The sequence below is a fragment of the Gossypium raimondii genome, chromosome 3 (assembly GCF_025698545.1).
Source record: "Gossypium raimondii isolate GPD5lz chromosome 3, ASM2569854v1, whole genome shotgun sequence".
Classification (NCBI taxonomy): domain Eukaryota; kingdom Viridiplantae; phylum Streptophyta; class Magnoliopsida; order Malvales; family Malvaceae; genus Gossypium; species Gossypium raimondii.
Window position 1 is genome coordinate 1,582,897 of NC_068567.1, and position 14,881 is coordinate 1,597,777.

The window sequence follows — 14,881 nt, forward strand, 5'->3', positions numbered from 1 at the left end:
ATATGGAAACTTTTTAATATGACGAAAATCAAAGAGAAAGAAAATAAAATATGCAAAGAATATTAAAATTTTAGGCTAATCTTTATTTAGTTAGTAAAAGCATAATAAGGAGATTGTAACAATATATTATTTTATAAATTAAAAATAAACACATAAAATCACGTGACAATAAGATCTGATAAATATAAAATGTTATAAACTTAAACAATGCATGTCACAACACGAATACACAGAATAATTCCAATGAAGGTCTATTGGCCTTACTCCCCAAAACCTCCTCTATATATTTAGAAGATGTATAGAGGAACTTACATCATATGTCTAACTCACATTTCTTACCATTGTTAACCAAATTTGCCTATTGCTGCGCTAGAAGCAAGTTAGCTTTCAAATATGCAGCAATTGCTGAACTTGTTAAACAACTGTTTTGAATCTTAAAACGAACCGAAGCGAAGGGAAGGTCTGGGGTTGCAGAATGTGAGCCTTCAATAATAATTCATCAATGTCCGAGTAACATAGGTTCAAAGTGAAAGAGGGATGAGAAGAGCTGCACTGAAAGCACTGGAATTAAATGACAATTGCAACACCACATTTATAATTTTCTTTATTTTCAATGCCATTTAGCCACATAATCAACCAAAATTGATGTTTCTTTATCATCTTCATAATCCTTTTTACAAGTCCTATAGTAGATAGTTTCTTTTATCTAAAGTAATAAATACATCATGATTTCTTGCCTTGCATATCTTTTCCAATGCTCATGTTCTCGATAGTTTCCCTTCCACCGGAGCTAGTCATACAATCATGCCTGCTAGTATCCCCCATTTTCGAGCTTCCAACGGTATTTCCTTGATTGAGGTGGTCAAAACCAGCTTCCTCATCAAAATGCTTGCTTCTTTCAGTACCTTGATCGGCAACATCAGCTCGGCTTTGATCGTCATCCTTGTCACCTCTAGTGCAAGAGTGATCGAAAATATAAATATGCATCAATTTTGTCATGATTCATAGATGAATTTTTAGACACATACAAAGAAACAGACATGGAGAGATCGATGATTTAGATGTATGTAAGCAAAAACATATCCGAATTCCCCTCCGAAAGCTTTAAGGAGCTAAACTAGCATTGGCAAAAAGTTGGAAAAGAAAGAGTTGGGACTGCAAATTGCTTACCCGGAATAAATGATAAGTCCAACAGCTACTGCAACAAAGGCCAAAAAGTACATCCAATCAACCTGTACAGGATTAACTTGTATCAGAAAACCGATCATCAAACTTAGATTTGAACTCGATCTCATTTTTAAAAATAAAAATATGGTTGAAAATTCCAACCTTTTCATGATAAGCAAAAATTCGGATTACAACAGCCCACATGTCCGAGGTAAGCAACGAGAGGTTGAGCATTGTGGAACCACTCATCTGCAAAGGAAAGAAACCAAAATTAGATTAAAGATGTTCATAGGATTTTAATGCAATCCAACTTTCAAAGCTCCAAAATCAAAATTTAAAGATGTTCATAGGATTTTAATGCAAGTTCGTACCTTAAGTAAGACTGGGACAAACGAGTAGAATAGAAACATAGCCAATGAAAATCCAAAAAATGGAAATGCCTGAAAAGCAAAAAGAATGGTTAACATACATTAATAAAATAAACTCTCAAGCTTATATCAATACCATAGCTCTGAAGAAACTTACAGCACCGGCTGTCCAATGAATAGATTTGAGTTCATTGCGTTCAACTATGCTTCTATTGACACCATTAAGGGTAACAGATTGAAAATAAAAATTAAAGCAACAAAACATGTAACCGCTATCTTTGGGATTGCACAGTTTATCATTCTGCAGATGAGTATGCATTTTATTGAGAAATAATCAATTTGAAAACAGTAAATAGACAACTTCATAAAACCATAAACGGTCAGGAGTCATTGAATTAAATGCGATCAAAATTGGAAACCAAGGATACATTTGGATTGCACTGATAATGGCGCCGAAGAGACCCAAAAACGACATGAGTTCAACTCTATCGGCATTCTTAACTAGAAATTCCTGCAAAAGAAAATCATCAGATGAGGTTGGTGGTGTTCATCAGGTGTTGCATTTACGATAACAATCATGTGAACAAATATTTAAGGTTTAATTTGCAAACCCAGCTAAATTACCTCGCTGACATTGCTAATGGCATAGAGTGTTGCGCCAGCAATTACAAGTAAATCTCCTTTACGAGGGTTGCTGCCTCCTAAAACCCACAATAGCAGTTGTCGTATCATAATAGGCACCATGTATCCCATTTTAATGCCTTAAAATAAAATAGAATGCCAAAGCTTTACCTGATCGATCCCCTGCATGAACATCTGAAAACACAACCATGACAAGACCGGCAACACATACAATCACACCAGCTATCTTTCTGTATCGATACTTTGTTTTCAAGAATATATAGGTAAGAAGCATGACAGACGGGATAGACCAGCAATCTAGCAGCATGACACTCGTTATAGACGTGTACTGATACGCCTTCACCACTGCACATGAAGTGACAGCCAATTAACTAGAGTAAAGATCAACTCATTTTAAGACAACTATTTTTCTGAAATGTGCACGAAAACACCTAAACAGAAAATTTTCCTTGAAGAAAAAGGCAACACAAAAGGCTATTGGGTAATAGACACCATTCCAAAGAGGCAGATGCCCTATACGCTTCTTTACTGATATAATAAACGAAGGAAAGCTATTTCAAATCCAAAGTTAACTCCAGCTTAATTTAATATATATATAATATGGGGAGGGAATTACATCAAATTAGCCGAGTTCATAGGAAGAACATGATGCACTTACCAAGATAATTGGCTTCTACATCTACCAATCCGAGAATTACATAATAATACCATTTTGCCTGCAAAAGTTCAAAACAAAGCAACCAAATTAAGGCATCAAATTTGAAGGAGAGGGAAAAGAGATCCATGATATGGAGCATCAAACAAAAACAAGACCTTCCTCAAGCCCATTCGAACCTTTTTTTTTTTCTTTTTCTGCTCCAAGAAACAGAGAAGGGCAGCAAAATAATGAAATTATAAGCTATAACAGTTATATTCATCTATATAGGACATAAGTAACTGAAACCAGATTATTCATCTAGCAGCCACTTGCCGAGGTATACAGCTCGATCCATCAGATATCTCGAAACCCTTTAACTTCTACCTTATTAGCTGCCCTCTTTGCATTTCTGAGTAGCATTTCGTTTACATGTACTGATTTACAGGAGTTTCATATTGCATGCTATTTATGTCTACAAAGCATTGCTTTGGTGCACAACTGCCTCGGACATTCATCACATATAATCCCTAGTACTAAAACAGTTAACCCTACAATGAGGCGAGCAATCAAATGAATATCAAAACCACACAAAATGGATATGAGAAGAAGAGATAGCAAAGAAATACCTTAAGCGCTTGCCTTCTATAAAGCATGACACTTCCATACACAACAGACAACAGTACATAATTTAGAAAAGACTGGGACGTCGGCGCATTGATTCCTGACATACACAATAAAACAGGGGAATAAATGAACTATGGTGAGAGATCACTTAATTAATAGAAAATTATCTTCAGATAAATAACCAAATAATGCTACATAATTCAAAAGCCATGTGCATATTCACTTCATTTTGTGATTTTAGTTTGAGCTTTGATAATCTACTACAACATAGAACAAGCAGTGGCCCAAGTGCAAATAGACAAAAGACCACTCCTTCCTTGCCAAGAAAGAACCGGTCATTTTTGTCCAAGTATCTATGTATGACACTTGTTTCCTATGCCTATTGAGATATATGACTTGCTCCAAACACATAGGAAACTTAAAAAGCATAGAATAAATCCATCTTAGACATACTTTTATCCGACACTCGCACCCAAGTCCCATTATATAGGCTGTCAAAGCACATAATCTAAACAAGGACAAAAATCAGAACCAATACTGCAGCAGAACAAGAAATATAGTTGATCATACCACATATTCAGTCATAGTTGACCTAATATCTTGAACCAGAAGCAACAATTTAAAAAATAATCTACAAGGCTTATATATATCAGAGAAAAATTTGCTCCATTCTTTGCAATCTACTAGCACAAGAAACACATCTACAAGTTCTAAACTCAGAAATCAATCAAATTAAGTAAAGAATTAAAGCTAGAAATAAAATGAAACTAATTGAATTATACTTATTTTTCAATATTTACCAAATTTTCATTGAAGTGTAGATTTCCATATCACCACCATTGACAAAACATAAAGAAAAAGCCAAAATTAAAAAGCCAAAATTAAAAAATAAACCTCTTTTAGCTAGTTCAGAGGAAGAGAAGCCAGTAGAAGTAATAAGAAGAGACAAAAATTGACCCAATCCAAGTCCAACCAACGTCTTCTTCGTCCAAAACTGCTTAAAATTCACCATTTTTTTTTCCTCTCTAACAATCCTCAATACCAAACAAAAAAAGAAAAAAAAACAAAGTGATCGCCAAAATATTGGAAAAAGAAAAGGTTGCTGCTAAAAACCCAGTGAAGAAACACTAAAATACTAAAAAACCCAGTTGCAGAAACTCCATTAAAAGCTTCCAAAAAGCACCCAAAGAGTCCAAATTAACAGATACCCACCAATGGTTTTTGTCAATTTAGGTAGTGAAATGACTCAAAGTGATAGGCTTTGAAAGTGAAACGCAGAAACTATTTTTCCCATATTTAATGTGAAAAATATAGAAAAAAAAAATTAGCAGTAAATAAATGGCTCTATTGTGTTCCCAAATTCTTCAAGAAAACTATCTCCTCCCGCCGTTAAAATTAAAAAAATAAGTTGAAAATTTTGACCCATTGAATTTGGCCATTTTCTTTTGTTTTTCTATTAATAAAATAAATTTAGTATGTGGGTCCAAAATTTTATTATTATATAGTATTTTTATACCCATTTTAATAATCATGAAATACAATTTAATAATATTAGTTTTAATAGCACTTGCGTTGGATGATGTGTTTAATATATTTAATTTCAGTATTTTTAAAATTAATAATATTTTATAAATAAAAAGCTGAAACTAATATAAAAATTTAAAATTATATTATTAAATTAAATTAAAAAATATTTAATCAAATTTATAAAAAATTAATAATAATGATTAAAAATAATTATTAAAATATTATATATTAAACTTCTGTTACTTTTTAAAAATCTCTTATTTGTTTACAACTTTATATATAATAATAATAATAATAATAATAATAATAATAATAATAATAATAAACTACTTACTTTGCATAAAATAAACAACTTATAAAAAATTAATTAAAATGATCTTACATATTTATTTCATTGTCGTTCAAATATTTCTTTTTGAGTCAATTGAGTCTTACCTCTATTGGCATTGGCATTGTTGCCGGTGCAGGAGGACGTGGGTTTGAAAGCATTAAAGTGTATTATCCTCTTATTTAAGGGTTTGAGAGAAGCTATGAATAGTTTTAGACATTGTATCAAAATAGTAGATATTATAGGAAAAATATTTCTTTTTGAGATATTGTTGCTACCAATAGATGTTATATATAGATTTAAACTTAAATTTTAATTGATATATAATTTTAACACTAATTAAGTGATAATTCAAAGGCCTAAAGAGGTAATTATACTAAACCAAGGGGACCAAGGCCCTTACCAATCCCCTTAGTGCCACCCTTAAGGTTGACTCTTCCAGGTGAAGTTTTCGAAATGTCATCCACCTGGAGTTGATGGACCCCTCGATGGGTCAGTATTGTCTCTAATCAAAGTTTTGTCTCTTGACTTTGTGGAAAACTCACATGCTTGAAACAATAGGTTCAATTGAGTGAAAAGCATTGGTCAAAGGCCTAAAGAGACAGATCACGCATGATGCACAACCATTAGATTTGTCAATTGGTGAAGCCAAGGCCCATTTTCGTGCCAATTCAACCTATCCAAAAAACTCATTTTTCTATTCAAAAAAATAATAAAATATTTAAATTCTATTTTAGTTGATTTTTCATATATTTTATAATTAAATTTAAATTTTAAAAAATTTTATTATTTAAATTAAATTTGAGCCAAGTTAAACTGACTCGAAGATACAAAATTCTTGTCCAAGTTGAGCCAAGACTATCAAGTTGGATAGACTACCCGACCCTTAGACAAGTATAAAACTTATTTAAAAATGTGCATATTTGCTTTCCATAGAATTTGCCCTAAATTATTATTATTATTATTATTATTATTATTATTATTATTATTGGAACTAATTATTCTTTTTCCCTCCATTTAAAGTGGGCATATTAAAATAGGGAATAAAAAGTAAAACTTACTAAAAGTTCCACAAATAAAGCGACAGAATGTCTCTTTTTTCGGCTGAGTTGGTTGTTGATTGTATTGTTCAGCTTCACATCACATTCTTTTTCTTTTTTTATATATTTTTTCCAAAGAAAGTCAGAATTATTTAAGTTATATCAAATCTCGATTAGAATCTAATTTAATTGTAAAAACCCATAACTCGAAAAACACGCTTTAGCACGCTCAAATCCTCGTCTTTTTATGCTGACAACAATATTAATGTCAACCGAATTAAAACTCAATCGGCAACTCAAGATAAATCTTGATTAATAAGAATATAGTTATAGCTTAATTACATGAATAATAATAAAATTTAAAAAACTTTTCCTGATCTTTAAATAAATGATAAAATCATGTTCAAGTGCACTCGAATTTATATCCTCTTAAACGGTAACAATATCAATATCAACTAAGTTAAAAATTCAATCAACTATTTAATATGGTTTTGATTTTCTATTATTCTCATAGTTCAATTTGACATAATTTGATGTTTCTATTTTTATAATAGGGATAAAATAATGTTTAATTGCAAATTTTGGTAAAATTTCTCATTTGATCCCTAAATTTTTTGGGTCCACATTAGTCTCGAAATTCGACACTTTTTTTTTCCTAATCTGATCCATGTGCTTTTATTGCATTAAGGTATGATGATATGACACTCTGAACTGTGCCACATAATCAATTATTTTAAAAAAAATTTAAAGATTTTATAATTTTATAATTATTCTTTGTATTTTTAAATTTTATATAATTTTTAAAATTTTTAGGTGATAGCGTGACATAGTCTCATAGTGTCACATGATCACACTTTAATTGAATAAAAGTTCAAGAATCAAAATTGAAACAAAAATTATCAAGTTTGAGATTAATGTAAACAAAAAAAATTCAGATATCATACGGATAAAAGTTATCAAGTTAGGGACTAAATGTTGCTCTATCCCTTTATAATATTATCACTAATTCAAATAGTTAATAATATTAATTATTTCAATTAAAACATTAAAATAAATTTTCGCTTAAAAACATCCCGAAGTTATAACCCGTCATGCTAACATGGATTATTTTGTAACGGAAAGATTGTTTTTAAGAATCAACATTTTAATTGTTAACTATTTAAATTAACTAATAACGTTACAAAAATAAGAGATTCAAATTATGACAAATTACGATACAAGAACTAAATTTTGAATTTGAGCATAACAGATGTCCTAATATCGAAAATTGACCAAAATTTATATAATAAACAAGAGTCAATTCTACTTTCCCTCCTTCAAATGGTAAAGGCTTATGCTGGCCATGGAATGTGGGTTCCCTTTTGAACTTTCTGAGGACCTTTTTTTGTTCTTTTCTTTTCTTTTTTACTTAATTAATAAATAATTTCCATAGATTTCTGATGCTTATTTTGACTCTCTGGAAAGGCAAAAGATGTCCAAATGAAATGACTTTCTCACTTGTTAGTGGAATTTTCCTATTTTGAAGCTTTCATTAAATTTCCTTTACACCTCATGTTTAGTTGGTGTTAGTGGATTGTATATTTGTAGTTTTTATAGAATTTTAAATTTATTTATTATTTATTTTAAATTCGAGTATTACTATTCAAATTAATTAAATATTCGTTAAATATTCGAATCCCATAAATATTCATTTTTAGGAAGTATAAAAATTAGTGTTTAAAATCGTATATGTTATCCACAGAAGTAAAGTAGATTATGATAACGGTTACCTAAATCTACATTTGTTATTTACAAATATAAAACAAATTTAAATAATGAATATCTAAAGGTTAATATCTGTATCTGTTCTGAATCTATTGCAAATAATAATTAAAATATCCAAATTTATAATATTGAAATCTGTAAAAAAAAAAAGTTGAATATGGTCAAAACAAACTCACACAAACAAAATAGGAATGGCAAAATCCGAGTTGCTTCATAGATTTTGTATTATTCATTATGGATGGTGAATTGCTTATTTCTTCTTTTTCTTTTCAAATTCTTTTTTTTAGTGAATTATAAGAGGAGGGCAAAGCCCTAACAGTAACGTGAAAAACGCGACTCGAACGCAATAAAATCAAATATATGTAAATTTATTATAATATACTTATTTCATAATATAAAATTAAAATTTGATTAGTAAAATAAATAAGATGGAGCGGCAAGAAATGATTATGAATACAATCGACATCTCTTAATGTAAACGCAAAACATGAGGTAAAGTTTGGATGGGCGGTGTGTTTAGCTCCGGTGAGGTTAAAAACAGCGGTGGCGGTGAGATTAGTTACTGTAGCAGTGAGATTAAAAACAATGGTCGAGTGTGTGTTTGGATTCAAACGCAGCTGTAGCGGTGAGGTGAGAATAAAAAATGACTATTAAGGACATCATATTAGAATTGATATATAATAGAAGTTTTTAAATTATTTAACTTTTATAAATTATTAAAATACGTGAATTTATAAATTAATTTAATAAAATATTAAAATGTATCTTCCAATATTTTATTATAAATATTTTAATAAATTATATAATCAATTTAAATTATTTAATAGATAAAATGATAATTATTTTAATTTTTATAGTTAAATATTCTTTTATAACAATGATAAATATTATTTTCACTAATAGTAACATTATACTTGGATCAAATTTTGAAGTATCTAAATGAATGATTTTTAACTTTCAAGATTGGGAAAGAAATTAGTTTAACTTTCAAGGATAAAATGGTAAAATAATAAATAAAAGTAAGTGTATTTTTGTTTGTTAAAAATACCAACAATTTCGATGAATTTCAATTCTTCTTTGAAACCTCCAAATGATTTTCAAAGATATCAAGATGGTGGAAATGCCTCTTCATCGAATCGGCATCTTTGAACCAAACAAATTTAGCAATGAGGTTAGTAGCAGATATTTACCCCAACTGCACCTCACTGGCATTAAAAGCCAAACCAAAAGAGGCCTCAATCTTCATCCTCATCTCCATTTATTGTCATTTTGAGGAAATTATAATTACAATGTATGATAAATTAATACGTATCTAATTACAAGGTTCTCTAACTTCAATCTCATATTAAAAAAGGAAAAATTATTTTATGGGCTCGTTCCACCGCATCATTTATAGTCTATTTTCAATTATTTAATAGTATTTAGAGGTGTTCACGGGTCGGGCCCAACCAAAATTTTAGACCTGTTTGCTAGGCTTGGACCCAGCTTGAAAAATAGCCTAAAATTTTACTTAAGTCCGGCCCGCCTGTATTAAATTTTTTTTTTAAATATGATACATCAAAAATACTAAAAGTATTAAAATCAATGTTTCCCAACATAATGAAAATAAATTTTAAAAAAAATATGTATACTTCAATAACACTAAGATAGGTGCAAGTTAACAAGTAAATACCTCTAAAATAGTAACAAAATTAACAATAAAATAAGAGTTACACAATAACAACAAAATAGTAGCAACATAATAGTGAAATGATAGCAAAATAGTGAAAAAAAAACAATAAGAAAATAACAACAAAACAGTAAAAAAATTACAATTTTTTTTGCATATTCGAGCCGGGCTCAGGCCAAAAAAGCCTTACTTGAGGCTTGTCTCATTTTCTAAACGAGCCTTATTTTTTTGCCCAAGCCCATTTTTCGAGCATATTATTTTATCTAAACCCTCCCACTCTTCGGGCAGACCTTGGGGCCTAGCTAATGGCATTTCAACAATTTTTTTCATGTCATTAATACATAATTTTAGGTATTTTTTTTACCTTCAACATCTAACCCCGAACCCTGAACCTCGAACCTCGAACCTCAAACCCAAACGTAAACCATGAACTCAAGGTTCAATGTTTAGGGTTCAGATTTAATGTTCAGGATTTGGGTTCAACATTCGAATTTGGGATTTGAGATTCGAGGTTTGATATTCAAAGTATGTGTCAATATATAAAAAAAATTTGCTAAAATATCATTAAATAATTTAAAAAAAACTATGAATAATATAGCTAGTTTGCAGCTAATCAAATATATGAGCTCCACGATTTAAGTTTTAATGGGACAAGTTAGAATATCTCGATAATACAAGTAAGAATTTTTTGTAAGTTTATTGCATAGAAGACCAACAAAATTCAGCAAATTATCTAACGTTAAGAAATAGGAAAATGAGTTATGGTTTGCAGAATCAGATTTCTCACATTCATGGAAATGAATGAAAGTTGGTGGTGTTTAGATGAGTTAAACACTTTGGTACATACGCAACAAAAAGATGCTCATACTTTATATTTGCTGTCATGAACAACAAAAGCATGAAAGTGATACATAGAAATGAGGGATCAACAAAAGTGAACACTTTGGCAATACCTTCCTTCCAATTTATGCCGCTCATGGTATAATTCCTTTTTTAATTTTCTTTTTCAAGTTTTTGCTTAATTTAAACGTGATTTAATAAATAAATTTAATTTTATTTGTCATTTTCTTATACCGTGTTTAGAATTATCCATAATTTTTTCCACAATTCTTAAATAGGAGAATAAACACGTTTTTAGTGTATTTAAATCCACCTCCTCTTACACTGGTAACAATGTCGAGGCCAGTAAAATTAAGATTTAGTCAACACTTATCATTTTTTAAGTTTTTGCTAATGCTAATGTAATTTAAATGTGATTTTTAAAAAAATAATTTTTTTTGTTGTTTTCTTATACGGTGTTTAGAATTATCCATAATTTCTCCACAAATTCTTAAATAGGAGGATAAATGTGTTTCAGCGTATTCAAATTTATGTCATCTTTCACTAACAATAATATCGATGCCAACCGAATTAAGATTTAGTCAATAGTTATCCTTTATTCGATGTTTGGTATAATATATCGAATAATTGTTAATTTTAATAAAAATTAAGTGAATTAAAAACAAATTGAAGTGATTAAAAAATGTACCTCAACACCATCAAGGTACTTCATCGATTTTCAATTGGAATGAAATTCGTGAGAAATTTAAATCTCATAATTTCGACATAATGAGCTAAAACAAAAATACTAAAAAAAGTATAATGATAAATTTAGTCTTCAATGTTTATATTTTTGTGTTAAATTAGTCATTATCATTTTTATCTAAAATTGGTCATTTACTTTTTAAAAGAGTCAGATAATTGTTTTTAATGAAAATGCTAACTAAAATATTATTTTTAACTTTGTTGGCGTGTTAATTTGTATGGCGGACTATATATACTTCATCTTGATATATTACAATTTGTCTTATATGTCACGTTAATAAATAATTTAAAAATTATAAAATTATAAAAATATTTAATATATATAAATTTAAAAATATAGCATAAAGTACACATGGATTACCATAATTAACAATTTAACAAATATATATATTTGTGCTTGGGTGGGTACCCCTACCAATGAACAAATGTAATTTGGCCACATGAAATCATTTGATCTCGGTATTAAATTAAATATTGAAGCCAAATTCATATACCAAATTGAGAAAAAACTCAAATATTAAATTGAACTTTTTAAAATCAAATATAAGTACCAAATGATATATTAATCCAAAAAAACGACTATGGGTTGAAAAATTAACAGAAATTTGGGCTCACATCTTCCTCAACCTAGACTGCCAAACTCATAGAACCAAACAAACCCAGCAAAAATCAAAGCAAATGAGGAAAATATTGTTTAACTCTCTTTTATCTTACTCAAAATCACTGCATTTTCCTCCTCGAAATCCCCAACTTAATCGCATAATGTTCCAATTCATTTCCACCTCTTGCCCTGCCAATCTCGATGGTTTAATCGATCCAGATGACCCATTCCCATTACAAAACAACCCACGGGTCGAACCCGTTTCAGCCCAAGATTTTGCTTTTCTAAGTTCTGATTCTGGGACTTCATCAAAACAAAAAGTTAATGCTCGTAAGTTTTCACTCGATCAGGAGATTATTGCAGATCAAGAGATTATTCTTTTGCGTATAAATTGCTAAAGAAAATGGTAAAATGTGGATGGCAACCAGGCCATGTGGCTTACAACAAATTGATTAGTAGCATTTGTGGCAATGAGGAGTTACCTAGTTCGGATGTGCTAGAATTAGCTGAGAACGCTTATAGCAAAATGCTTGCTGATGGAGTTGTACTAAATAAGATTGATGTCAGCAATTTTGCCAGGTGTCTATGTAGTGTCGGAAATTTTGAGAAAGCATGTAAAATTATCCATGAAATGATGCGTAAAGGCTTTATACCTGATACTAGTACATACTCCAAAGTGATTGCTCATCTGTGTAATGCCTCTAAAGTAGAAAACGCTTTTCTTTTGTTTGAAGAAATGAAAAAGAATGGTGTCGTACCTGATGTGCGTACATACACGATTTTAATTGATAGCTTTTGTAAGGTTGGTCTTATAGAGCAGGCTCGTAACTGGTTTGATGAGATGGTAAAGGGTGGTTGTGCCCCTAATGTGGTGACGTACACTGATCTAATACATGCTTATCTTAAAGCAAGGAAGGTGTCCAAGGCTGATGAACTCTTCGAGATGATGTTGTCTAAAGGTTGCATTCCAAATGTTGTTACATATACAGCTTTGATTGATGGTCATTGTAAAGCTGGGCAGATTGAGAAAGCTTGTCAGATTTTTGCTAGAATGCAAACTAATGCAGAAATCCTGGATGTAGGTTTATATTTTAAAGAGGTTGACAATGAGGCCAAAACGCCAAATGTTTATACATATGGAGCTTTAGTGGATGGTTTATGCAAGGCTTACAAAGTCAAAGAGGCCCATGAATTATTGGAAGCCATGTCAGCATCTGGTTGTAAGCCTAACCGTGTTGTGTTCGGTGCTCTTATTGATGGATTTTGCAAGGTTGGGAAGCTAGACGAAGCACAAGAGGTGTTTTCCGAGATGTTGGAGCATGGTTATGATCCAAATACTTTTATAGACGGTTCATTAATGAACAGGTTGTTTAAAGATAAACGAATGGATCTTGCTTTAAAAGTCCTATCCAAAATGCTCGAAAATTCTTGCACTCCTGATGTTATTATTTACACTGAAATGATTGATGGCCTATGTAAGTCTGGTAAAACAGATGAGGCCTATAAGCTTATGTTGATGATGGAAGAAAAGGGCTGCTATCCTAATGTGGTGACTTACACTGCAATGATAGATGGCTTCGGCAAAGCAGGTAAAATAGATAAAGGCCTCAAGCTTTTAGAACAAATGGATTCCAAGGGTTGTGCTCCAGATTTTGTTACATACAAGGTTTTGATAAACCACTGTTGTAATGTTGGCCAGTTGGATAAGGTTCATGAACTTTTGGAAGAGATGACACAGACACACTGGCAGAGGCATATCTCAGGCTACCGTAAGATCGTAGAAGGTTTCAACAAAGACTTCATAATGTCTCTTGCGCTCTTAGATGAGGTTCGCAAAAGTGAATCTCTGCCAGTTATTCCTCTTTATAGAATGCTTAGTAATAGTTTTATAAAGGCTGGGAGACTAGAGGCGGCTTTACAGCTTCATCAGGAGCTAGCATCATTTTCACGAGTTTCTACAGCATACTATAGTACGTGTAATGCTCTTATTGAGAGCCTTTCATTGGTTGGCAAGGTTAATGAGGCTTTTGAATTGTATTCTGACATGACAAGGATGGGCGGAGTTCCTGAGATAAGCAGTTTTATCCACCTTATTAAGGGGCTCATCACAGTGAACAAGTGGGAAGAGGCACTTCAACTTTCAGATAGCTTTTGTCAAATGGTTTGTCTCTATAACTCCATGTTCTTTTATTTTAAAAATGTCATAGTGGCAACTAGGACATTTCCTTGAAAATTGTACCGTACTCGAGAATTTAGACATGTATAGTTATTGCAGTTCTGCAGTTGTTTTGTGTTTCCTTATGGTTTAAAAATCTTCACTTATGCAGGATATTCAATGGCTTTGAGAACAAAAAAAAAGAAGACGACTGATGCGGCTTAGGCTTTGTTGAACATTTGGTTTTCCAGTTTACTGATTGACCACTGAGCAGGCGTGGAAAGTTATACTCAGAGGTTGACTTTATTGGTCGAGGATTTGTTTTGCATGTATAAGAAAGCAGAAGACAAGGCCAACAATGCTTAATAAACCAAGATAGCAGTCTCACAGAGACCTGGGTGATCATTTGAAATCGCTTAGAATTGGAAGCAAGCCATGCCAGCTCAACCGAGTATCAATCATTTGTTTACTCTTCATGTTGCATCATTACTCACTGCATGTGGTACAAGGTGGTACCTCTAAAGCTTAGTTGCAATTCTCAATCATTTGTTTAGTTTATTTTGTCCGGTTATATTGCCTAACTTTTTGCTTTCTTCATGTCATTATGGCTTGGTCGGCATTATTGCTCCGAACCCTACACCTCAAAACAACTCAGCCAGAAGAAACAGGTCTTACTCACCCAACTTGCTGAACCGAAGCGCTTCAAAGTTGAACCATGAGGGATGATGGCAAGAACACTAAACATAATGAAGATGATGGCAATGCAGTATCAAGA

General features: G+C 31.3%; 2 protein-coding genes across 2 annotated transcripts; one reads left to right on the forward strand and one right to left on the reverse strand.

Annotated features, from left to right (window-relative positions):
- Positions 1 to 567: 567 nt before the first annotated feature.
- Positions 568 to 4,778, reverse strand: LOC105796410 (uncharacterized). Its single transcript, XM_012626123.2, is given in 12 exon segments — positions 568 to 749; positions 751 to 952; positions 1,171 to 1,232; positions 1,330 to 1,416; positions 1,539 to 1,607; positions 1,693 to 1,744; positions 1,964 to 2,046; positions 2,160 to 2,236; positions 2,328 to 2,522; positions 2,836 to 2,893; positions 3,441 to 3,535; positions 4,333 to 4,778. Coding segments are annotated over 12 exon segments (1,164 nt in total). The 5' UTR covers positions 4,451 to 4,778; the 3' UTR covers positions 568 to 683.
- Positions 4,779 to 11,931: 7,153 nt separating this feature from the next.
- Positions 11,932 to 14,341, forward strand: LOC105795553 (pentatricopeptide repeat-containing protein At1g06710, mitochondrial). The gene is given in 3 exon segments (XM_012625253.2): positions 11,932 to 11,935; positions 12,302 to 14,112; positions 14,279 to 14,341. Coding segments are annotated over 3 exon segments (1,878 nt in total).
- The last annotated feature ends 540 nt before the right edge of the window (positions 14,342 to 14,881 follow it).